Source organism: Podarcis gaigeae, assembly GCF_964106915.1.
Source record: "Podarcis gaigeae genome assembly, chromosome: 3".
NCBI classification, from domain to species: Eukaryota; Metazoa; Chordata; class Lepidosauria; order Squamata; family Lacertidae; genus Podarcis; species Podarcis gaigeae.
In genome coordinates this window covers 57659692-57686262 of record NC_139680.1, presented here as the reverse complement: position 1 = coordinate 57686262, position 26571 = coordinate 57659692, and the positions used below count along the sequence as shown (strand labels likewise).

At 44.0% G+C, this 26571-nt stretch overlaps 1 protein-coding gene, 1 long non-coding RNA gene and 1 pseudogene across 21 annotated transcripts in view; 1 reads left to right on the top strand and 2 right to left on the bottom strand.

Moving 5' to 3' along the window:
- Nucleotides 1-9232: 9232 nt before the first annotated feature.
- Nucleotides 9233-24299, bottom strand: LOC310841068. The gene is made up of 3 exons (XR_014562318.1): nucleotides 24196-24299; nucleotides 23795-23989; nucleotides 9233-9669 (listed from the first exon to the last, which is right to left on the bottom strand). It is a non-coding gene; the product is annotated as an uncharacterized lncRNA (long non-coding RNA).
- LOC310840992 (small ribosomal subunit protein eS6 pseudogene) lies at nucleotides 13801-14628 on the bottom strand (annotated as a pseudogene). Its single transcript has one exon. The product of its transcript is annotated as a small ribosomal subunit protein eS6 pseudogene (transcript).
- The window catches only part of PTPRK (protein tyrosine phosphatase receptor type K), a 328240-nt gene continuing 325960 nt past the window's right edge, over nucleotides 24292-26571 (top strand). For 11 of the 19 annotated variants that reach the window (XM_083731037.1, XM_083731035.1, XM_083731034.1 and 8 more), the window contains exon 1: nucleotides 24402-24782. In XM_083731037.1, the coding sequence (XP_083587163.1) occupies nucleotides 24680-24782 (103 nt within the window). In that variant the 5' untranslated portion in view covers nucleotides 24402-24679. Of the gene's footprint in view, nucleotides 24783-26571 lie in introns of all 19 variants that reach the window. The other 8 variants (XM_083731041.1, XM_083731039.1, XM_083731036.1 and 5 more) reach the window with 2 other exon arrangements.

Below are 26571 nucleotides of genomic sequence, written 5' to 3'. Positions count from 1 at the left end.
AAAACATTATGAGGTCTATTTCAGTCCTGCAAGTGTCTTTATTTGTGTATAGTTCTTTTCTATGTATGTTGTAAATTCTTTGGAATGCTTTGTCACCCTGTTCTCTGATTTTTCCAGTCAATTTTGCTATTTCTGCGTACTCCATGAGTTTTTGCTGCCATTCTTCAACTGTGGGTATTTCATGTTCCTTCCATTTCTGTGTGAGTAGTATTCTCACCGCGGTAGTAGCATAAAGGAACAGTTTCTGGCCACTCTTTATTATAACATCTCCAACCATACCTAGCAAGAATGCCTCTGTGTTTTTTTTGGAAAGTGTATCTAAAAACCTTTTTTAACTCATTATATATATTTTCCCAGAAGGCTAGCAAAGATGTATAGAATGAGAAATAAGAACTGTTGGAAAAGTGAATCAAAGGAAGGAAACTTTTTCCACATGTAGTGGTTATGTGAAAGAGGTAGCTTCAGCTTGAATGAGGAATCTTGTGGCTTATATCTGGGACCAAACTTACTAAGCTGTTTTGAACTTTATACATTCCGTAGGAGCCAACCCCCCAAGAAAATATTTAAGAGGGCCACCCCCCCAAAAAAAAGTTGATGGACATTGCCATTCAAATGCTGTGTGTGCACCACATCATGTGATCAGTTATATGGGGCAGGACTTACCTGGTCTGCCTGCCTCTTGCCTTCCATTCTGCAGCATAGGCTCCATGCCCAGTGTGACTGAGCCACTTGTGTGCCCCTAAATCTGCCTCTGGCAGGGGAAAAGGTAAACCGGTGTGTATTTCTGTTTCCCCTTCCACCAACAAGAGTTTTCACCTCTGCGAACTAAAGGGGCCCTACTGTGTGCGACTCTAGATCCAGTCCATAATAAGTTTCTCCTCTCTATTTTTCTTTAGAAAGAATCACCAGGAAGATAAAAGGAACACATTGAATTGTCCAATATAAAAACATCACCCATTTAAAAATTAATTCTTTAGAAATATCAGGAGTGTAGCTTTTTAGCTCTTAAAAATGCTTTGTAATGAAACGACTCTTCATAAGATTAAAGCCAACGTCTTTCTAGCTAATGGTAATCGATTTTTTTTCCCTTCCCCCTCACAAAAACTTTCAGGTCTAGCTTGAAGCCATAACACTTTCATGTGTTGGCAGGTTGATATTTCTCTCTCAATATGTGCATCTTTAGGTATGGTGAATTTTTTTTCAAAGAACAGGAAATGTCACATTCTGCATTCACTGCTGTCAAAATAAAATCTGTGGATACCCAAGCAACTCTTATGAGGCCCAAGCTACATTTTGTGAGGAATCAAGGCTCCTTTTGGCCTAGGGCTGCTCCCCTGCCTCTGAAACAACCTTGTATGGTGTGAAAGCATTACCCTCGAAGTTTCCCTGTCACCCTCAACTGTGTACTACAAAAAAAAAGTTGCATGCAATGACATCATGTTTTAAACCTGATACTATCAGGGACTTGTGGGCTGTGGTTCAAGGCAGCCATGCATTCCTCATAATATGTAATTTGGACATTCAGATCCTATCACTCTTCAGTTAGTTTTACCTGCCCCAGTTTTGTCCTTTTGCCTATCCACCGGGGGGCAAAATGTGGACCCCCATCCCAGTGTTGTCTCAGACCTTTCCCCCATTTAAATGCATGTGGGTTTTTTAAAAAAATAAAATAAGTGAAATTCTGCTAAAAATGGGTGAAATTGTCCCAGTACCTCCAGAGCAAATGCCTGTCTTTAGCTTGAGAAAACCCAAACTAAGGAACTCCTTGCCACAAGGAAAACAGGGAAAAATGAATGAGACATCAATAAAAATGATATCAGCAATTTCCGGCTGATAATGCAAAACTCTGCCTCCATTTGTGACCCCTCTGCTCTTGCTTGTGCAGTTTTCAACTGTCTCAATCCTGGTAGTGGGATTTTTTTTGGGGGGGCGGAATATGCTGCAATGTTTTGTGTTAGCTGCCAAGGGTCCAAAGCCCTGTAATACAGATTGTTATTGTCTAAAAGTCTGAATAATCAAAATTTTCCATAAGGATCATCCCCATCTCTTTATGACTATGATCAGCCATGGAGATCTTTATCTTTTGTGCGAAACCCGTATCCAGGTGGTTTGGTATATATGTTCCTGCTGGAACCCATGGATCAAATAGATGGGGCTGCATTTAAGATATCTCTAGAGTCTAGACCAATGCTTCAAAAGCCCAATGCTTAATGAGCATGCCGTCTCACATATCCTCTAGCCACTGAAATCGACCTTCAGGCAGTCTAGATCAAGATGAGACATGCCAGTGGAGTAGCCTGGGAAAGACTGCATTTTAACAACCCATTCCATATCTGTTCCGTGAATAAACAGAAGGCTTCAGTCTCTCTGGGATGTCAATCCCAGCACGATGCAGTATTGCCTTATAAAAAGAGGGCCACTGTGATTTGAGAAGGGTTGTAAATCTCAACTATTTTTTCTCCCTTATATAAAAGAGCAAAGGAGCAATGTCAAATTACCATACCCATATTTAGAATTCTATTTTCATTCAGAGGCCATGAATAAAGCTATAAAAGCTGATTTGGAGAGTGGAAGAGTTCAGGAAGTTTGTTACAGGAGAGCAGAATATGAAACATTTAGATTTCTATGGGAGATACAGTGGTTGATAAGAAGTTTCTATCCACGGCTGCCATAAAGAGCAGTAGGATTCACAAAGCAAGGTAGCCCAGCCCTCTGTGCCATCCATCAAATGCTTACTTTGTGACAATCACGAAAACTTTGAACACAGCTGGATTAGAAGATCACAAGCCTCCCTCTGCAATCCATTCACATTGCCAGGCACTCCGCCTCCTCTGTAGCAAAGCAACAAAGCACGAAAACAAAAACACAGTTCCAAACTGAGACGAAATACTACCTGGAATTAATGGAAGCTTATTGTGGATTTAGACAGCCAGCATCACCCAGTATCCATTGTTTTCTGAATCCACCATGTGAAGGGAATCAAGTGGAATTAAGTTGTCTGAAGGTGTCTAATATATGATAATCCTCATAGCCGACACTCACTGGGCTGCTTACATTTTTTTGCTATCTTCCCAACGACCTTTGTCAACAGAAATAGCCACCCATTGACAACTTGAGTTTTACTTGTTCCACAAATGGACTACAAAGCAAGTGTATTTGGGAAGGGGGTGTCAAAATACACCCACCCTCTTGTTTCTATCTGGGCCAATCTCACAGTCAGTTTCCCCCCATGAACCCATTTTCAGGATCACATCCAAAGTGGCTTATTACCATAAAATGAGTAGTAAAAAGTTGCTTTGGAGTGGGAAATATTGCTGTGCAATTTTATCCTGACAGTGAGTGTGCACCACAGTTTTGAAGAAGGGCAGATGAATATTTAGTGTACACCCCACTCATAGATTTATCACCCAGAAGGAGAAACGCTCCAATGCAGGCCGATCAGTTCTGCAGTCTGATGCCAGATGATGCATTTCCAGCTGACAGTGTAAGGTACCTGTTTTGGGGCTCTTGTTTTATTGGAGGTACATGATTCCCATGGAGGATAAAGTTATCAATGGCTGCTAGTTATGGTAGCTATTGGGGCACTATGCCTCTAAATGCCATTTGCTGGGACTTGCGGGTAGATGAGTACTTAATACGTTCACGTCCTGCTTGCAAACTTCCCATGGGCATCTGACTGGCCACTGTGAGAACAGAATGATGGACTAAACAGGGCCTTCAGACTGAGCCAGTAGGATTCTTCTTATCTTCTCCTGCTTCATACTTACAGCTTAGCATAGAAGCATCAGATTGAGAATGCAGGAAGCTAGTACTGTACTGAAATTAATTCTGCCCCAGTATTCCCCTAAAAATCATCCTCTGAATTTTGATGGGGTATTTATCATGTTATCTCTTGAGTTTCAATTATTTGGATATTTGCCAAATATTCTGTGAATGTTCGACATTACGCATTTTACACTGGCTCATGTTGGTATTTTAGTATTTGGCAATATTTGATTGTTGGTTGGTGATATCCCTTGAAAATTTGGCTATATTTGATAGCAATGAAGGCAATGTCATTTGCTTCTATTGTAATATAATGATATTATTTTAGAACTGACACCTGCCAAGCATCAAAGCAATCAAGAGGTGGCAAAATATCTAAAGCACTTGGCATTCAAATTGACAAATGGCTGTCAGTGGTAATTTTTTCAAATCAGAAATAGATGGTGGCAGCCAAGCTGCAAATGCAGAAATGATAGAAAGCATTACTCGTTTGAAAGGGTTTCCACATGGTCAAGGGGCAGCAGGGCTGTGCTGCCGGTGCTGCTCTTGTGGTTGAATGGCTTCCCCTAGATGTTTGCATAGGTAAAAACCTATGCACATAGATGTCCCTGAGCTGGGACATTGATAGTTTGGGATTCCAGTTACTGCAGAAGTCTATGCATGTACCGGTAAGTTTCACCCATTATAGGCATCCACGCCTAATGCATGGACATTCGTGGTGGGGCCAAGGGAAGTTGCCTAAGCTAAGGGAGGGACCAGCAGTGCAGTCTGTTGCATCATGATCATGTGGTGCCCCCTTCATGTGACTAATATGTGAAAGGGACTTGGGTTTAGAGCAATTCTGATAAAGTCAATGAAATTGTATCACAAATACATAAGAAGTGGCCTTGTACCATCTGAACATTGGTCCATCTCACCCAGTATTGTCTACACCAGGAGTGGGGAGCCTGTAGCCTTCTAGATTTTGCTGGACTATCATTCCCATAATCCCTGACCTTTGGCCATATTGGCTGACGAAAGGTGAAGCCCAAAGACACCTGGCGTGTCATAGACTCTCCACCTGTGTCTACTGTGTCCCTCCAGAGTTTCAGATGGTTCTTTCCCAATCCAGTTGGAGATTAAGCATGGAACCTTCTGCATGGAAAGTAAGTGCCGTTCCACTGAGCTACAGGCCTTCTCCAAGTAAGTTTCCAGAAGACCACCATTCATCTGTCTTAAGGTGTTGGTGCTTTTATGCCTCTGGTGCTCATTTAAGGCTGCAATTCTATGCACACTTTTCTGGGAGAAAGTCCCATTGAAGTCAATGGGGTTTACCTTATGGAGTAGAAATATATAGGTAGACACAGAGCTTTTTTTCCAGCTGGAGTTCACTGGAGCTCAGCTCTGGCGCCTCTCAGGTGGGTGCCATTGCCATTCGAAGAGACCAAGGGAGAAGTTTGTGGTGAACTCCAGCACCTCTTTTTCTATTTAAAAAAAATAGCACTGGGTAGATGGTAAATCAGGATCCACTGGTTCTATGATTTTACTAGATCAGCATGAAGTTTTGACTCCCAAGTGCTGGACAACAGCAACAACAAAACTATTATGCTGCTGAAATGAAGAAAAGTAAACAAGAATGGACTTTGGAAAGAAAGGACTGTGATCTGAGCTCGGTTCTGGTACCAAAAATAAACTCCTGGTTTCAGAATGTGCTCAAAGCTGCATTGCTCTTTAATTCCACCTGTAAGTCCAAGAGCACCAGGCTCTTGTTGGTAGACCTTGGGGGTCTTGTAAAAAAAAAATAACAGCAGCATAATGAGGTCCAAGAAGCCGAAGTCTGCCCACCTTGATCAGTCTTCACCTGTCTGACTTCTTACCGCCCGTCCCAGGGGTAGCACTGCCTTCAGGCTATGTCCTCCTTAATGCAACTCAGCAAGGAGGAGGACCAAGTTGACAACAACAAAACTTAGAATTAGCTGGATCTGCCAGTCATTGGTTCTGGCTCCACTTCATGTTGGTCTCCCATCCTCCCACTCTGCCAGTTCCGGTGGGCACCAGCGCCACTGCCCTGATTTACAGGACTGTGCTATTAATGAATCTTTGGGCCAATGAATGTTTGCAATATTATGACCTTTGCATAGGTACAAGTACTAGTGAGCATGTTATTTTTCTTTGTATCCATAATTTCCAAGTAATCATTCTCAGCAGAAAAGAGAGAGAACGGTTTTAAAGGAAGTTTCCCAAGAACCCCACTGGTCTTGCTCAGCAGGACTGCACTTTTCAACAGCATTCACTTCATTCTGCCTTTGCTAAAGACAATTTTATTACTCAGTCTCCAATAGTATTGACCTTGACTCTGTTGTTTTCATCCTTATTATTGAAAGTGTTCATCAGGTTATACTTTAAAAGGAAGAAAGTCTGGTACTCCAAGCAAAAAAAGGAAAGCTGCAGGTAACAGGTAGCTTAAAGTCTATTTTTTTCTTAAGGGAAGTATTGCACACAAAGTGTTAAAAAAAACTAATTGCATATTTTTAAATATGCCCATGACATGCTGATGTGTTGTGAATGAGGGTGAATCACTTCCAATCCCAGAATAGACGAAGAAGGCAATAGCATAATTGAGCAAAAATAAGTTTTCTGATAATAAATGTGCATGAATTCTCTCTCTCATGCACACACCTCTGCAAAATGTCATTTTTTAAAAAAATGACAACCACATTCTGAAAAGTAAATGCAAGAATATTTCAATCAGATCCTGTTCTTGATACTAAATTTCAGATTTATTGTAGATTAATTACAGCAAATAAGGATGGGTAGAGGTTTGAGAAACCAAATGATCGGTTTCAAACCTTTCCAATATTTAAACAGAAAATCTGGCAGTGGAGAGTGGGGAAAAGAATGATATTGTCATTTGAGGGAAAGGCACTATGACCCAAAAAGGAGTTGGTTCTTCTTCACCCACAAAGAACACCCGCTTTCTCTTCAACTTACCAGTCTAGAGGCTGCCTCTTGACGGAAATGAATGGAAAATAAGTGGGAGCACCATTCTGATTAGGGGCACACAAACTTTTAAAATGGAAGCTAAACAGGCATGCCATGCAATAGGTGGGTAAAAGCTACTGGTTAGAAAAGTTCTAACTTTGCATTGGCAGGGGCAGGAAAAAGCAGAGGCAGCTGGTAGAAGATCAAACCATGTCAAATAACTTCCTCTGGCCTACTGTACTGAGCAATCAATTCTCCTTACCAGTCTAACTACTTTCCCTTTTCTTATGAATCCCTCCTCAGGCTAAGTGGTGATTTGCTGGAGAGCTGTCACTAACTATTGTTTCCCAGTAAGTGTCCTTGAGTGAAACATGTGTGCAAATACATCTTTGCTGCAATCACATAGCATATTCTTAGGTGGATGCTTAAAAACATCTTAGGCGCAGATCTAAAAATGCAGAATGTGAAACAGGCCTAAGGATTTCTTGAAAGTTAAAATATTTTGACTAGTTTCATTAGGCAGTTGAGTGACTTCCAATAGCTATTAGAACTCATCACCATCATTATCATTATCATTATTTAAGTGATTTTGTACCCATCGTTCTCTACAGGGTCCCAGAGTGGGATACAACATATAATCAAATGATAAATTTAAGAAAACAATTCAGCGGAAACCAATGAATGTACATCCAAAAATAGAAGTAGTGCTGACAATATGATATTCCTCAACTTATCTTTAAATTCAAGTCAGATCCACTTCTTGGATAATTTTGCTGTCCTGTTAGATTTATTTTAGGCAGGTTAGCTTACCAGACAAACAGGCAGTGCTCCTTCTGTACTCCCATTTAGGTCTCTGAGTTGCATTAAGACCATTTTTATCTTTAGAGAACAGTTTCCAATTAAATGAAAGAATGGGCAGATAGGAATCTAATTACTGAATGGGGTAGATTCACTTTTACCCAGGTAAAATTTTTGCTATTGCTGCTTTGCTTTTTTCCAATGCAATCAAATGAAACTCATATAAGTAAGACTTTGCATAATGCCAATGAAAAATTATAACCCTGTTATATGAGTTTGTTTTTAAAAACAAAAACACCTTCTATTTTAGGATCTGCACCAAATGGCCCTTTTTTTGATCAACTAAGTCTGCAAAATCTGATGCTGAGAATTTAACAGTCATCACAGGAGCCCTATCTGCATTGAAGAACTGACTGCACAATTTATTGTACTGCTAAATAATTGATGTGGCCCTCAGGTCCTTCATAAACCACTCCGCTGCGTATAATACTACTGGACATAATAGATATCCGAGGAGCCTTGAGGCTACCAAGCACCTGGCTATCATTATCCTCTGTCCAAAGATACTCTATATATTTTCCAATATTATCTGCTCCCTGCAGTGGGGTGCTCTGTTTTAGCATGGGAAGAACTTGTCAAATAAAAAAAGATGGACTCCCAGTGAACCCAGGGTCTTTGGCTTGTAACTGTAACTTTCCCCCTACTCCTTATCCATCTGTAGCGGTTCTTGCTAGCTTTCTCCTGTCCCTTCTCACAAAATCTTTGTATATATGAAACAGCACTTAATTCTGCTTGGTTAAAAAAGAAACACAACTCAAAAGATTTTCTGCAACGTCTCCTAACAGTGCAATCCTATACATGCCATCTTGTTTAATGGGCCTTATTCCCAGGTATGTTCCTGAACCCATACATTTTGCAATGAACACTTTTGCTACAGTTTTTAGAAAGCTATTGTAGAAAGCATGTCATCTGAGTAAAATCGGAGGAGTCAAGGAATGGAATTTGTAGATAACATTAAGAACCTCCAATCTTAATTTAATCACGGCTTTGGATGATCCAGCCTGGTCAGTTTAGAGCACTGGTCTTCAACTGCTGGGTCACGGTGGGTTGCAACAGGCACACTACCACCATACAAATATATGGTAAAAAAAAAAAAAAGAAATGGGTCCTCAAATGCATGTCTGGCTTAAAAGTGGGTCCTGAGTTTCAAAAGTTTGAAGATACCTGGTCTAGATGCACCAGTTCTTTGAGGGAGCTATTTCAAGACTTTGTTTCAACCTTAAACAACAGGTTTTCAGTTACTCAAGGAAGTACTGAACAATTTTAGGTTGCTTAAAATTACATGAGCCATTTTGACTCAGGCATTACAAACAAAAATGAAGGGCACACAACAACTTGGGTCAAAGGTCAAACATGGAAAATTACTGCCCTACCAGTGAACGTTGCAGAAAATGTGCAAGCAAGTGAGCACAGGATCCTTGGAATGGGCAATTCTCCAAGGGTTATGTTACACCCTGGACTCTCTGGTAATAAGTGTAGAAAGCACAAAATGAACTACAAAGACTTCTCTTTTAGCCTTAAGGCTAGAGAAACAGTCAGAGAGTTGCCCCCTAGCAGCTCAGATTATAAATGGGGGAACATTCTGTCCTCCTTTACGAAGTCTCAAAGAAATTCTCAGCTCAAGGGAAGGGCAAATTCAGCTCCCAACAAAAAAACCTGCTTAAGTCGAGGCCATGTATTAGAGAGCCAGCTTTTACAGAATCATAATCTCACTGCTTCAGTAATAATCAGACACATGGTAACAACTACGGTAATATATTAAGCAAAAAGTTTGCTAGTGAGGCCAAAGTCAGGATGAGCAAACCATGCTCTTAGACAGGAAAGGTAAATCTCCCCCTGAATATAGACCAAACAACAGTTCCCCCTTCCATGCTCTGTTCTGCTATTTTTCCATTCCATGCAGGAGGTCTCAGGTCCAATTTGGAAGTGGTCACAGGTGATGTCATTTTAGTTTTCTTTTAGGACCACAGAGATGGTTCTTCTCTATAGCAGTTCACCATTTGTGGCATGTTGTCAGTGGAGGGTGTGTGCTGTGTCCTGTTTGTGTAGTGGTGGTTACACGTGTCCTCCTTCTGATAGGAAATGCTCTATAGGCGCGGGGGGGGGGGGAGGACAAAAAATGGGGGGTTGAGGCAGGTCAGTTTCAGGGGAGTAAGAAATGTCTCTATTTTCATCTGATGAATGTTGGAGGGTATGAATACTAACACTTATGGTTCCTTAGAATACATATCATCAAGAAAACCTTGGACTACTATAAAGATCTGTCACCTCAACTACACTGGAAAACAGCTTTAAGTTCAGCAACTTAAATCAATTGTCCTTATTTTCAAATGTGGTATTTTAACACCCAACATTTTTTGCGCAGGCTATAAATAAATGATGACATCATTGAAATGTTTTGGTTCTACCAAATGTCTGAAAGCTCTGAGTGCAAGCTTGAATTTGTGAGGGGTTTACAATAGCAGCTGCTCTGCCCTTGTGAAAAATTAGCTGCTTCTTTTAGGTGCCTTAAAGAGAGAAGAGGGTTGTTGTTTTTCTAACAATGGTTAGAAATGTTCAGTGTGCAAACTCCCCACCCTTAACCCACTTGCTAAAAATGTGTAGAACCACTTCTTTATATCAATGAATTAGCAATCAGTCAGACTCGAGCAAAAAATTATTTGATTCCTGCTTAATATGTTAAGCACATTCACATGCCAGCTTTGAAGGTCTCTTTGTTGAAGATCTTACGGAGTTGCATATTTGACAAATCACAGAAAGCCCTGTTAGAATGGCCCTATTCAGGCATTCATAATAGGGCTTAAATAAATGCAGAAGTGTTCTAGCTCTGCCCTGCCACCTTCTGAATCCTCAAAGGCAACTCTGAGTGGAGAAGCCACCTGTACCTATGGAAGCTCGCGTGCATTTTTGAAACCCTGGAAAATCATGGTTCCAAAATCTATGGAACCTTTCCTAGGTACAATAGACTTCCTCATTGCAACCCTGGAACACAAAGATGACAATGGAACTAGTGTGTTTGTGTGTGTTTGCCCTTCCTGAACATGGCTCGTACGATTCAGAAAACAACATCCAGAGTAATGAGTTCTAATAACACAGTCCAGTTAACAGGGCTGCATCCAAAGGATGGCCAGGTTGTTCCTGCAGAAGGTTTGTCAGGACTCCAAGACCAGCAGTGGGCTGAGCCCAAAGGAAGAAGCAGGAATGGGGAAAGGATGCATTTCTCTGGGGCCCAGAGATCCATTGGAATGGTCTCCCTTGGGAGGTTTTTAAGCAGAGGTTGGATGGCCATCTGTCATGGATGCTTTAGCTGAGATTCCTGCATTGCAGGGGGTTGCACTAGATGACCCTTCGAGTCCCTTCCAACTCTATGATTCTATGAGGGCCCAGCCCAGGTTGTAGTCCCATTACCATGAGGGAGAAAACGATGCTAAGTTTTAATCATACTTGGAGAAATTTGCTCAGGAGGAGTATTAGAGCAGAGCAAGCAGAATTCTGAACAGTGAGTTGCTGGTCCAAGTCCTGCCCACATTATGCATACATTAGAGAGAGAAAATACACAAAAATGCATTACTTTAGGTGAAAATGCTTGTGAAAATGTCTATATTAGGCAAAAGTGGATGCCAAAATGTGTTTTCCAGAGACATTTGCACTAAAGTTCTAATGAATGTTCCTCTGGAAGCGCCATGTTTCTGATGCAGATTTTGCTGGTGTCATCACTGACATCTGATAATTTTTATTTTCTGTTCTTCGACTTACTGCATAAGGATAAAAAGAGTTTATGGCAGGGAGATTTTGTGTGTGTGCACATGTGAAGCTTGTGGCGCTGTGGGTTAAAGCCTCAGCGCCTAGGACTTGCCGATCGAAAGGTCAGCGGTTCGAATCCCTGCGGCGGGGTGCGCTCCCGCTGCTCGGTCCCAGCGCCTGCCAACCTAGCAGTTCGAAAGCACCTCCGGGTGCAAGTAGATAAATAGGGACTGCTTACCAGCGGGAAGGTAAACGGCGTTTCCGTGTGCGGTTCTGGCTCGCCAGAGCAGCGATGTCACGCTGGCCACGTGACCCGGAAGTGTCTCCGGACAGCGCTGGCCCCTGGCCTCTTAAGTGAGATGGGCGCACAACCCCAGAGTCTGTCAAGACTGGCCCGTATGGGCAGGGGTACCTTTACCTTTACCTTTACATGTGAAGCTTTACTTGCTGAGCTACTGAAGGCACAGAAAGAAGTGAAGCTTCACTTGTCAATATTGTTGAACATACTGTAGCATTCCAAGCTTCAGACACTGTTCCCTGTTCCTCAATTGCCTCATTTTAAAAACTGGCTACTCATTGCTCCTCTCCTGCTTGTGGGTTGTTGTTTTTTCCAAGAAGCATTTTCCAGAAGGGCTCCTTTTGTTTTTTCCCTTCCACACCATTGTTAATCTTGCCATACTGTTTAAGGCAACCTATATTATATACTGTACAATTTAAAAAACATATTTGAGGATAATTTCAGCAGTGTTGGCTATTAGTGACCTCTTGAATGTCCAAAGAGCACCTAGTGGAATGTGCTGAGTTACTATGTTTTCCTACTACAATCTATTCTTGTGGCATTTCTTCTAATGGTATAATCCAGCCTCATTTCATTTGGGACTTTAGGCATGCTAGACAATAGGTTTTCAGAGGAGTGTTGCCTGAATCACAGGATTCAGGTGCATAGGATTGCAGCAGAATTCCCCAAAACTTCCCACACCTCCAACAACCACCCAAAAAGGCTGGTCTATACCCACATCCCCAGACAGATCCTTCTTTCTGTGTTGTGGACTATGCATTTGTTGTTGGGAGATAATCATTCGTGAGCACTTGGATAGGGACAAGGTTGGACGACCAATATAAGTGACTGGGTGAGATACTGAGGGGCCCAATAACCCAATGCTGGCGTCCGGGGTTTGATCTAGACTGTAGCAATTTGTCACACCGTTCATGAAAATAAATCCCAGGCATAAACTCTGATTAAAACCCTGGAATTTGGTTCATCTGTGCTATATGAAAACCTAGATGTAGGCTGGGAGAGATGGCAAAAGAGGCATATGCTGTACTGACAAACATATCTTTGTAACTTCTTGTCTAAGAGTCTTACTGTTACCAATATGGCAGGATACAAATTGATTCACTTTCTGCCTAAACTGTCAACTAGTCAAGTGCATGGGTGTATTGGAAGCCTAACTAACTGGCTTCTTATATATGTAAGATCTTCAGAGCAGGGACCTATGTTCTTGCATTCTATAAAGCACCAGGAACAGAGATACAGTGATAGTACTTATTTAATTTGCGGGTATTTCAACAGCAAGCTTTTTGTTTAGGAATTCTGAATGTCAGACAATTTTGCCTTCACTGTATCTCGCTAGGCAATGTCATTGCAACCAGGCAATCTAATGATAAGCCAAGGTTTGTGCAATCAGTAAAGGAAAACTTTTCCTTTATAATATGGAAAAGAGCCTGCAAGCACAGATTTGATGAAACAAATACTCCGAAATGGAAAGTAACAAGTCTGTCCCTGTTCCCCGGATCAGTCTTGTTGTGTTGCAACCTAGTTTATGATTGATTTGACAGCACCCAGCAGTGCAACGGACAGGCTCTAATGGGAACACTTACAGGTTTAGGAGAGCCTACAGAGATGTGGAAGTATTAAGCATTTCTTTCTATTTAGTCTGGGGGAGATTTATTTTTCATCTCATTTGGAACCTATAACCAGCTGGGATTAAAAGATGGCTGGTTCCTTAGGACTTCACATGTGATGCAGAATCTCCCTCTAGGGTGAAAAGAAAAAGCCATACGAGGGTTTTTCTCTCGGCTGTTTTAATTCTCTTCAAGCTCCCACTCAACATAGGAGCTCTTAGCTCAAAGGAGTTTGTTTTTTTAAAAAAGAAATATAGAATTGGAATTTATTTTTCTTAGTTTTAAAGGCAAAACAGCCAAAATATTTTAGAACAGGAAAAATGAAAGATGAATTTATACGTACTATACTTATTATCAACCAAATGATAAACAGAGACCATTTAGATGTGCACTGATTATAGCTTCAGAATATCTCCTAGATTTTGCTATAGGTGCAGATCCCATTAGGTATTCCTCAATTACATTTTGGAGAAATAAAAAGCTACATACTATGCTCTCCCTAACAGTATATGGGAGTTCTGTGATGAATGGCATCCTCCAGTGTTTCCTCTCTCCAATCCTCATTTCTTTTTTTTTTCTTTTCCCCCCATAAAAGTTTTATTTAATGTTTTTAGGAACACAGTTCCTAATTTACTTCTGGCTTGATTCAGATTTAGATGTGGAGGCTCTCGGTGAAGAAAGTCTATGCCTCTTAGCTATTTGCTCTTGCCGTTTTTCCTTTCCCTCCTTCATTCTTATAGCCAGAAGCTTGTTCTTTTGGGTACACTGCTTCTTTAGAGCAATACTCCTGCTTTAGGACATACGCCTGCTCTGTTGTAGGACCCTGGGAGTTACCAAGCACTGAATCTTGGGTGCTTTGGTCCTGGGCTTCTTGCCTTCTTTGCTCAATGGTTTTCTCACAAAATACTGATGGACGTCATCTTCTTTGGAGAGTTTGGACAGCTTTTGGATTTTGCTAGCCCTCTTGGAACCAAGCCAGCGAGGCACAGTGGTGTCAGTCAGTCCAGGAATCTCTTCCTCACCTTTCTTTACAATGACCAAATTCAAGACGCTTAAATTGGCATCAACAATGCAACCCCAAACAGATTTGCGTTTCTTTTCTCCAGTTCTTCTAGTGTGGCCTTTACTGAGAAGCAGGCGGACATGTCCGTGAGTCAGGACCCCCTGCTTCATGGGGAAGCCTTGTTTGTTATTGCCTCCACTGATTGCGGACAACATATCCCTTCCACTCCTCGCCAAGAGCATCCAGAGACTTCTGTGGTCATGCACTTCTTGCAGAAGGTGCGCAGCTTGCGCAACATCATCTACTTCGATTAGTTTCTGGCAGCCGGTGGCTGGGAAGAAGATGTTCAGCTTCATGGCGCCGGAACAGCTCACCTCAGATCTGCCGCGGGAAAGAACTCCAAGCCTCATTTCAAAGTTAATTCATTCAATAGGAGAACCAATAAAACACCTTTCAAACTTCCTGCTTGAACTTGGGTATCTATAGAAAGAACCTCAAAGGCTGTTATCTGACACTTACTTATCTAGGAGTAAAACCCATTAACTTAAACTGGACTGTCTTCTACATAAGCATTTGTAGGACTGGGCTGCATTTTTGAAACTGCTGCATGGAACTATAGGGGCCCAACCTCCATCCAAGCAAAGGCTAAGGAAGAGACAGATATGCAATCATTCCTGCAAATAAGACTCATTCAGCTCAATGGGATTTACCTATAACATAAAAAGATCCCTAGTGGATCAGACTAGTGATCTGATCCACCATCCTGTTTCCCACAGAGGCCGTCCAGATGCCTCCAATTGTATGGAACAGCTGCACTGGATTTTGCTGGAAAAGACATGCCCCGAAGAGTTGCATGTTCCTAGTCTCTAGGAACTCTTTCCAGATTAACATTACTAAGGAAGTCCTAAGCATCTTTCACATAAATACTCTGTTCTGCAAACGGTCCTTAGGAAGTTCATGTGATATTTCTCCATCCAGAAAGAAAGTACCTTTCCAGCAACGTATCCACCATTTATCCCCCTGAAAATTCACAGAAGAACCCGAAGGTTCCTTGTGACACATGAAAACCAGAGCCATGGTGAAATCCATGCATTCCTTGGCTCTTCGTCATCATTTCTCAGGCAGTAAACATCCCAGGCAGTGGTGCCACTGAGGTGGGACTTTGGGGGCAGAAGCAGTGGACACTGGTGCATTAGAAGAAATGGGGTGCTTCCCCACCAAGCTCCAGGGGGCAGCACCCTGTGCAAGGCCAAGATTTGGCACCCACCCACCTGCCTCTCACCTTCTATTCTGCTCAATTCGCTACATCATAGCTGTGATGTCCTGTGGCACCTCCTAGTCTTTTTGCCCAGTGTGGCAGAACTGGGCACAATGCCCTAAATCCACCTCTGCAAGCTCTGACCTCAGGAAGGACACATCTGCCTGTTTCCTTCCTTCCTTCCTTCCTTCCTTACTTACTTACTTACTTGCATCCAGTCCATGGGGTGGCCCTGGCAGTGAGCCTTAGTCTCAGTGCTGCCTTTGTAGAATACAACATAGAGGACAATAGAGACAGAAGCAGGATCAGTTGGTGTTGCCCATCATTGACTCTGGTTCCACTTGCTGTTGTTCTTTCCGCCTTCTGCCCTATCAATCCCAGTGGAAACCATCCTCTACTGGGCAGAAATCTGGGGTCCCACTCAACTGAATAAGCAGAAGCAATCCCAAAAATGAGCAAGGCAAAGCCAGTTTACTACAAATTTGAGGTGAATGAACCCATTTGAACCCATTAAAATCTGAGACCATTAGGTCCAGAGTCTACAATTACCCAAGTGCACCACCGATCTCAGAGGAGACAAGGAGTAAAAGGGAATGCCTAGATTTACCATCCACATGGGTACGGCTAACCATGCACTTTTAAATTATAACATGAATGGAAATGGCAATTGAAATAGTTCAAAACAAGAAGCAGTAAAATAGTTTTCACACTGACTGCTTGAACTGTGGAATCTTGACTGTGGAAAAAGGTACATGCTTCATTGTTCTGAAGTGCAGAAACCAGAAATGTGACAAGATCAAGAGTTCATGTGCTAACCCAACATAACTTGGCATTTCCTTGGTGCTGTCAGATAAAGAATCAGTGTTTCACGAACCACAGCTGCTTGCATGTTCCTGATATATTGGAGTTGGTTTTCAGTCACTCCATTCAAGTGAAACCTTTCCGGACAGCATTCAAGTTTCTCAGCACAGCACAGCACAGATCTTTGTAAAATGTTAACCATCTCGACCACAAAGAAAAGATCCTGTGTTGTGGTTTTGTTTGTGTGCTTTTTAATGCTAGCTCTGAGGCCTCCCCCCCCCAAGTCTAACACACACATGTAGAATAACAAGCTTATCTCCTGGTAAATTATCAAACCCCAGACCGTAAATCTAGCCCCCTGATTTCTAGATGAGCTCCCAAATGTGAACTAACTAGCAAAACATTTTGCTATTATCTTTTACTAACTTCAACTAGCCTGTTTCTGTGCCAACACCCTGACAAACATAAATTTAGCCGATGATCTTTTATTGACATGTGATGTGGGAAATTTCACCAGTTAAATGTCTTTCTGTTGGGTTGTTGCTAAAGATCTAAGAGAAGGAACTACAAAATTATGTGAGCTAAAGCTGAAATGACAAATACTGGACATTCTGTCCAACTGGAAACTACCCCCTCTTGGCTAAAAAAAAACCCAGTGTGGTGTAAGTGGTTAGAGTGCTACAGAGTGCTAGAGATATCTTGGAGACATGGGTTCAATTCACACTCAGCCACAAAGCTCATTGGGTGACCGTGGGCCAGTTGCTCACTCTCAGCCTCCCCTACCTCACAGGGTTGTTGTTAGGATAAAATGGAGAGGAGGAGAACTATGTGTACCACCTTGAGCTCCTTGGAGGAAAAGTGGGATAGAAATGTAATCAATAACTACATAGATAAATAGAAGCAGTGTGTGTTAACTCAGTGCTTAAGGAACTGTATTCTGTGCATGCTTTGATGCAATCTTTAGGAAATGCTTCTTTAACAACTGAGCCGTTATACCAACACCAGCCTACTGGATTCAGTCCTGATTCAAAATTCAACCAAAAAACTATTATGACTGTGTGGCTTTCATTGCTTTCTTTCTGTGCAGATGAGCTCAGAGTGGGTGACAATTCTGATCCACACCATGACAGGGCAATGGGTTAAAGACACACACACCCCTCCAAATTCTGTGCCGCCATTCCAACCTATGGTGGCTAATTATTATTATTAAATTAAGCACGCTGGGGGAAACAAGTTTGGTTCCATGAGTAACCTTTGATCACGGGAATTGCAACTGCTGGGGAGCTGTGCTTCCTTGGCCCCTTTCCAAAGAACCATAAAACAGCCAAGTCTCTCTCCCCCCCCCCGAAAAAAAGAACCATAAAACAACCATATCTGCACCATACATTTAAAGCACTATGATATCACTCTTAACAGTCATGTCTTCCCTCAGGAATCCTGGGAACTGTAGTTTGTTGACAGTGCTGACAGTTATTAGGAAACCCCCTATGCCCCTCACAGAGCTGCAATTCCCATAATGACTTATCAGGCCATCTTCCCAGGGGACTCTGGGAACTGTAGCTCTAGGAGTCCCTGAAGAACTTTCAGCACCCTTAATAAACTACAGTCCCTGGGTTTCTTTGGGAGGGGCGAGCTATGGCAAAGTCACTGCCTGGTTGGTGCCTGCTGGTGTACATAAAAGGAACAGATATAATAGTGCTTTAAATGTATGGTGTGGATGTGGCCTGCATAGCTATTGCCTCATAGTGAAAGGGATATGGATAGCCTTGCACCCTGGGATAGCCTCATTGCAAGGAGGGGATTCCATATCCTAATACTGACAGTTTCACAGACCACTGGCAGAGATAAGGCAAATAAAATAGATAACGTTAAAAGAGAAAATGGAAAGAGAAAAGGGAAGTTCTAAGTGGCTGGCATTTTCAACTCCACAAAATAGGTACTTGCAGTCTTATTGCAGGAATGGGGAGCATGGGGCACCCAAATTTTGTTGGACTACACCTCAGTTGGTTAGAGCATGGTGCTGATAATGCCAAGGTTGCAGGTTTGATCCCTGTTTGGGACAGCTGCAGATTCCTACATTGTAGGGGGTTGGACTAGATGGTCCTCAGCATCCCTTCCAACTCTACAGTTCTTTGATTCTATTATCCCTGACCACAAACTATGGAGGCTTCAATCTGTTTGGAGGGTCACAAATTCCCTATATAGCCCTTGCAGAACCACAAACATGGACCAGTGTTTTCAACAATAATCTTGATTGCTTTAGGCAGGGCTGAGTAGGGGGAGGGGGCAGAGGAAAAACTGTACTTCCTTAGTAAATCAACTCTATAGTTTGGATGCTGTGGGAACAGGATTTCCTACAAAGGGAGGCAATGATTTGGAGAATATTATCTGGATTCCTCACAACAAATGACAAGGCATTTCCTGAGCACTATATATATATATATATATATATATATATGCTTTCGTAGATTTTCACGGGTACAGGAATGCAGGTTTTGGTGTCCTCGGGTGTCTTCCCGTGTAAAAGTTGGGGTGTCTAGGCGACGTTTCGACGAGGTCTCACTCGTCATCTTCAGGCTGGTGCTTTCGGCTTCTTGTTACTGGAACAGAGCGGGATCTCAATGTTTGAGTTCCTATAAATACTGTAGAGGGGGTGTGGTGTCTAGCCTCCAATGTTCTGGGCAGAGAGGAAGTTCCCAGGCTAGTGTGCCTTTTCTTCTTTTGTTCCTTAATTACTTGAGAGATACCTTGAGTGATTTCTTGAGTGATATCCTGAGTACCACTTAGGTGGGTCATTAGGTGTGGATTAGTTGCTAAAGTCTTTGTGTCTTGACCTCTTGAACTTTGTGAAGAGTTTTCCTGAGAAGATGGCTGTATTGCACTTAGTTGTGCTTTGGCTTGGCTTCGTGTATAGGGGCGAGCTGTGGTTTTGTGGCTTGTGTCAGCCAGATCTGTGTAGGGATTGCAGGGGGGTGCAGCATCCGGAGGTGCCACCATGGACTGGCTACTGGATGGTGTCAGTAATTCATCTGTGGAGAGGGTCTGGGTTTGGGTCTGGTGTGGTTGATTGGTGTTGGCGTTCTGTGTGCCTCTGGATCTGGTGTCAGTTTTTGTGGGGAGGGCTAATTTCCAGATGTCTGGCAAGCGGGATGTGTCGTCACGCTTGTTCATGTTGTGAGGGTGTTTCTCTATCTCGATGGCTTCCATGATTATTCTCTTGTGGTGATGTTCCGTGTTAAAGAGCAATTTGGAATCTGCAAAATTAATTTCGTGTCCTGTTTCTTTCATGTGTTGGAAAAGAGAGGAAGTTTTTTCTTCTTTTTTGACGGCATTCTTGTGTTCTGCGATACGTGCATTTATTCGTCTGTTTGTTTGTCCAATGTACGTGGCTGGGCAGACTTTGCAGGGTATTTCATAGATCCCTTGGTTTTCCAACTGGATTTTATCCTTGGGGTTTCTGAGGATATTGGCTATTTTTTGGTTGGTGCAAAAGGCTGTTTTGATATTGTTGATATTTTGATATTTTGATATTGCCGTCAAAAAAGAAGAAAAAACTTCCTCTCTTTTCCAACACATGAAAGAAACAGGACACGAAATTAATTTTGCAGATTCCAAATTGCTCTTTAACACGGAACATCACCACAAGAGAATAATCATGGAAGCCATCGAGATAGAGAAACACCCTCACAACATGAACAAGCGTGACGACACATCCCGCTTGCCAGACATCTGGAAATTAGCCCTCCCCACAAAAACTGACACCAGATCCAGAGGCACACAGAACGCCAACACCAATCAACCACACCAGACCCAAACCCAGACCCTCTCCACAGATGAATTACTGACACCATCCAGTAGCCAGTCCATGGTGGCACCTCCGGATGCTGCACCCCCCTGCAATCCCTACACAGATCTGGCTGACACAAGCCACAAAACCACAGCTCGCCCCTATACACGAAGCCAAGCCAAAGCACAACTAAGTGCAATACAGCCATCTTCTCAGGAAAACTCTTCACAAAGTTCAAGAGGTCAAGACACAAAGACTTTAGCAACTAATCCACACCTAATGACCCACCTAAGTGGTACTCAGGATATCACTCAAGAAATCACTCAAGGTATCTCTCAAGTAATTAAGGAACAAAAGAAGAAAAGGCACACTAGCCTGGGAACTTCCTCTCTGCCCAGAACATTGGAGGCTAGACACCACACCCCCTCTACAGTATTTATAGGAACTCAAACATTGAGATCCCGCTCTGTTCCAGTAACAAGAAGCCGAAAGCACCAGCCTGAAGATGACGAGTGAGACCTCGTCGAAACGTCGCCTAGACACCCCAACTTTTACACGGGAAGACACCCGAGGACACCAAAACCTGCATATATATATATATATATATATGAGTAGATTTGACAGTATAAAATGCTGGACTGCCTCTGTTTGTGCAAACTTCCTGTACAGTATGTATCACTGCAGAATCTACATGCCTGCAGACTCAGGGTGCCAATCAAATTTGACAACAAACTATCACTTACGAAGTAGATATCCAACTGTGACAGGAACACTTCCCTCACAGTGTCAGTAGTAAAGCAACACTTAAATGCTAGTGCTAACATACTTTGTGAAAACAATTTTTGAGCAATATGGGCTCATACTCTCTAATTGCTTTTTGTATTTGCTTTCATTTAAAGATAATGTGCAGCTCAGTAAGAACTAGCGTGTCTCCCTTCTTCTGAAACGATTCACTCTGCATGGTGCAGAGGTCAAATCTTGCATATTCTCATTCACTGGTTCAGAGCTATGGCAAAACCATTTTGATGAACTCTGACCGTGTTTTGATTGGTCCCATAGGACGTTGCCTTATATAAAGCATTCATACTGAGTATGGTCACCCACAGGTCACCATTTATGACAAACTAATAGTCTAGCTCGTGCAAAATGGTAGAATGCATGCTAGGTAACATCTAACAGCAGTGAACAGGTCAATATAAAGAAATCAGGGCTGCTGATGTAGAAATGTGGCCCATGCAGTGCAATCAAAGCTACTTTACCCAGAATCAAGTCCTACTTCCTAATGTGTGCTTACAGAACTGCAACATTAATGTGCAATCTAAGCACGGTTATTCAGAATAGGACTGACCTCCATGTGGCATGCATAAGATTGCACCCTTTATCCACTCCTTGATTCATTGATGCTAGGGTAAGTCCCATTTGGACTTGTGTTGTACAGTTGAAATTTATTTTTTGTAAAATCTGGTTTCATAACTGTCGTAAAACAGATAGTTGAAAGCCAGAAAACACTTGTGCTGTTGGTTCCACTTGCAAGAAGGGTAGAGTCCAATTATGCTATTTATCATGTCTACAGCATCTTTCAGTGTATAGACTGGGATTTTTTTATTCCATTTACTCTCACAATCCTGAGACACAGGTTAAGCTGAGAGAGCAATTTCTTCAAGGCCACTCAGCCAACAAGCTTCATGGATGAGTGGGGATTTATTTTTCAACTTAATTTAGCAGCATTTGTGTCCAACAATGTTCCTTTCCTTTAACCCTGCCTGTCAGTTAAGAGCCCTTGAAGTATGGCAAGAGTCATGGGCTTCACTCCTATGAACACAGTTGGCCTTAGTTTTGAGTAAACATGCATAGTACAGTATCAAGGCTGCAGTTCTATGCATACACTTACAAAGTCTTACTGAACACAGTGGAACTTTTATTTGAGTAAACATGGATAGGATGTGGCTGCATTCTTCAACTAGTTTTCTAAGAAACAAGTCTCAGTGAACTCACTAGAACTTACTTCTGGAAAATATGCCTAGGATCAGGCAATAGTATAGTGACCATCACCTTAAGAATATTTTTGTTGTTGCTGGTATCCATCTGTTTTGAGAGACAATGGAGTGCGCCTGTGGGGGGAAAGGCAAACTGCTGGAGAATTACAGCCCCTGTGGCTGCAGAGACCAGTCATTCAAATCTACTGCCTCCCACATTGTTTTCGCTGTGTTAAAGGTAAAGGGACCCCTGATCATTAGGTCCAGTCGTGGCCGACTCTGGGGTTGTGGTGCTCAACTCGCTTTACTAGCCGAGGGAGCCGGCGTACAGCTTCCGGGTCATGTGGCCAGCATGACTAAGCCACTTCTGGCGAACCAGAGCAGCGCATGGAAACGCCGTTTAACTTCCTGCTGGAGCGGTACCTATTTATCTACTTGCACTTCGTGCTTTCGAACTGCTAGGTTGGCAGGAGCAGGGACAGAGCAATGGGAGCTCACCCCGTCGTGGGGATTCGAACCACTGACCTTCTGATCGGCAAGCCCTAGGCTCTGTGGTTTAACCCACAGCGCCACCTTTTGCTGTGTTAGCAGCACCAAAATGACCTCTTTGGAGTGCAAGACTGGGCAGTGTGTTATGAGATCCTGAGCTGCCCAGACCCCCCTCTTGGTCTTACTGATGTGGTCCAGAGGAAAGCAGAGCAATACATTTGGCACCATCTGGGGTGCCGGAGTTGCTGGAAAGGGGCATACAAGGTGCCATGGGTGTAGCCAGGATTTATGTTGGGGAGATGCTTTCTGTTGGGGGGCAGAAGCTCACTTAAGTAATTTTATTGATTTACTTGATTTAGGGAGGGCAGACCCCCCCCCCGGCTATGCCCATGCAAGGTGCCATCCAACCGTCTTAGGGACTCCAGTCCGGATTTCTGCAGGGTTTACTCCTTAGCCTTTTCTTCTCCCAAAGATGTCCCACAAAGCCACGGGTGCAGATTTTTCTTCGGGCTTTACTCCTGAAGCATTTCTCATGAATGATTATAGCTGCGAGCCAGTAGAGATTCAAGATTAGAGTTTTCGTTCTCCTATACTATTATTATTATTATTATTATTATTATTAGATGGGTCACCTTCCCAGGTTGAACTTCCCTCTACAGTACGTGTAGTAATCACCTTCTTGACCATTTGATGGTCTCTTGGTTTCATCCACTCACCAGGAAACACATAAAGCATGGGTAGATCCTTCAGCACCATGTATTTAGCCTCTTAAAACTGACTAGATACCCCAGCCCGGAGACGAATGTTGAAAACAAAACAGCTTCTTATGGCAGCTGCTTTAAACAGCTGGGTGAGCCAAGCAGCAATCCAACAGGTGTAGTTTAGGTTAACTAGAAATGAAGAGATGGTTAAACTTCACCTGCTGACTTGTCATGCAGCTGTTAAAGCTATATAAAGCTTTGGGGGGGGGGGACGGAGAGGGGAAGAGAGAGAAGGCAGCCTAGCAGCCAAAATCTTTGTGACTAGTGCTTGGTACCATCTCAAGATGTTGCACACAGCTTACAATTTATTTAACCCATTATCCCAAGAGTGCTTCTAGTAGGGAAGGCAAGCTGTATACAGCTGCAATTCTGGGCACACTTGCTTAGGAATAAACGACCATGGACGTGCCTTACCGAGGAGTAAATGAGTCTTACACCCGAGTAAGCATTACTCTAGGTTAAGTGGCGAAAACATAAAGAACATACCATACACATCACCACCCCAGCGATCTCCAAGCTGCACCTTTCCGGGAGACACACGAATATCCCTTTTTCTCGCCAGAAAAGCGCTTGGTAGAATCGCGAAAACAAAGCAATCGGGCGAATTGGGCAATTCAGCACGTTCTCTTTCTACTTCATGCCTATGCAAAGCGAGCCTGGGATTCCCCCTTCTGCCGGTGCCTGTGACAAAAAAATAAAATAAAACGTGAGGAAACACACACATCTCGCTTCTCCCCTCTCCCCCCCCCCCCCGGCTGTTCCTTTCCATTTCTCCTCCCAAACCCACGCGCGCACCCCGCTCTCCTCTCTGTCTGCAAAAGAGCCCGAGAGGAGCGTGGTCGCAGCCGAGGTCGAGAGACACAGGGCGGTTGTTTCCTGAGCCTCACGCAGCCGATGTCGAGCTGCCCTCTTCCGCCGGACTGCTTTCCCATGCTCGAGCAGCAGGAGGCGCTGGCGGGCCCCTCTCCGCTGGGCTATGGGCTCCCGGCCGAAATGAGTCTCTCATTCCCTCTGCCGAAGCGCTGAGAACCGGAGGGTTGGACGCGCGCGCTCGGCTCCTCCCTTCGCCACTCGCCGATCGGCAAAGTAACTCTCGTGGACTAAGTGCAGCCGCCGACGCCAAGTGCAGGCGCGCCTGGCTGAGGATTGCCCCTGGAAGGCGGGGAGGGAGCACTCTGGCGCAGACGCCGCGGAAGAGAAAGGCGACCCTGTTGCTGTTCCGGGCTCTCCGTCTCCCCCCGCCCCCGCCCCCGTTTCATCCAGGCAACAGGAGGATCCGGACTGGCCAGGAAGACGAGCTTTCCTCGCGGCTTCGGGAGAGAGCGCCCGAGTTGAGTGCGAGACTCCTCGCAAAAGTTCTCCAAAGTCAGCATGGCCCCGGCGGTTGGAGCCGTTGGCTTGCTGGCGGCGCTCGCCTCCCTCGTCGCCCCCTCGGCTGCCCTGCTCGGAGTGGCCCGTGGGCAGTTCTCGGCAGGTAAGCGGCTACCTCGCGGGAAGGCGTCCTGTTTCTTCTTCTACGAGGGAGGAGGACCGCCTCTCCGAGGCTTCTCCCGCTCAGGCTTGTGTGTGTGTGTGTGTGTGTGTGTGTACCTTTTTTTGACTCGCGTCGGGGTTTGGAGGGGAAGAGAGAGACCGAGGAGGAGGAGGAGGTTGCGCTCGAGCAAGGTCCCACCGACCCGGTGGCTTCTTTCTCTGGAGAGCCCGCTTGAGCGCAGCTTTCCCAAAGGAGAACGTGGACCAGTCCCCTTCCTCAGTCGGCGAGACCCTCTGGAGAAGGAGCCCAGGAACGTTCCGCTTTGGAATGTTGGGACATGGTCTGATTTGCTTTTGGAACGTTTGGAACCGCTGTTCTTGCGCGCGCCCCCCCCCCCAGTAAAATATGGGGAAAGCCCCTCTTTTCCCGCTTCACGATGAGTGACAGACGACAGTAGGGGTGCCCTTTGTGCAAAATAGCTCTAGTTTTGCACCTTCAAGGCAGACCGGGTGGGGTGGGGAGCTATTAAAACGAGACTTCCAAGCTGCACACTTCGAGCTTCTCACGCTAATCCTCGCCTCCCCCCTCGGCCTCTCTTCTGGTCAGTTTCCCAGGTAGCGTTTGCACAGCGTTGGCTGAGCTTCCATTGTGGAACCTTCTCTGCCCTTTCTCTTCTTTGTTAATAGGGGAAGAGAACGTGTTTTCCTTTCGCCTTCTGCGTACAGTTTTCTGCACAAGGATGGAGCGAAAAGCAACCACCTTCAGACGACTTTTACCTTTTTAAGTTTCTCCCAAATTGGGAGTCGGCTGCTACTTTCTGCCTAAGGTGGAAAGAAGCCAGTCGGTTTATGGGTGAAAAGTTCACCAGCCTCTGAATCGCGGCGGGGGGTGGGAGAGAGGGCAGGTATAGTTTCCCGGCTTATAACCGATTCGCCTTGTTTCTGTTCTTTGCCCCCTCCCACCCCAGCAGACCCTTCCCCTTTCCAAGGAGAGGGAAAGCAGTCGTGAAAGAGTTAATGCATTACAGCTGCTCTCCGGGTTTCCGAAAGCAAACAAGCTGCGCCCAGCAGCGACAGGCCGAGCCCTCCTTTCTTCTGTTGACTTTTGTGTCGGGCTAACTTTTGGCAGCGGGGCCGATCCTGGCTGCCTAATCAGGCAGGCAGAGACTGTACCTGGCCGGAACTGCTGGGGACGCGCAGACTCCACTGCCCGGACGTAAATAACTTTGTGTGTTGCAAGCGCCTTTTACGCTTTTTCTAGCCGAGGCTTTGTTTCTGGAAAGGTGGTGATTAAGGGCCTTGGGAAGTCATCTGAAGGTTTTTGCAGAACTGGAAAAAAAGCAAGTTGACAGCAACAAAGCGAAATGCAGAAAGTCCCAACAAACCTGCTTACCCAGTTCAAAGGACGCGCAGACACATCCGAGAGGAAGGGCTGCCTTTAACCATTTCCTTCGGCTTCCAGGGAGAAAGCTACTGTTCAGCCTGTAGCGAAAGCGATGCAAATAGCTCCCAAGTTAGAATCAGTTTTATTGTCTACATTTCTTTGGACCCTTTCGGTTGTCACCAGCGATGTTTGATCTGCATGCAGGCAAGCAGGATGTCCTAATCCATTTCTGCTGTGTGCATTGTTAGCTTTAGAGAGGAGCAGCAACTTTAAGGGTGCAATACTTTGCACACATTTATGTGGAAATAAATCCATGGGATTACTTCTGACTGGGTTGTGCTGTAAAAGACTGGTCTTGAAAGGGATATATTTTATGCAAAAAGCTATTACAAGCTCAGCTTTCAAA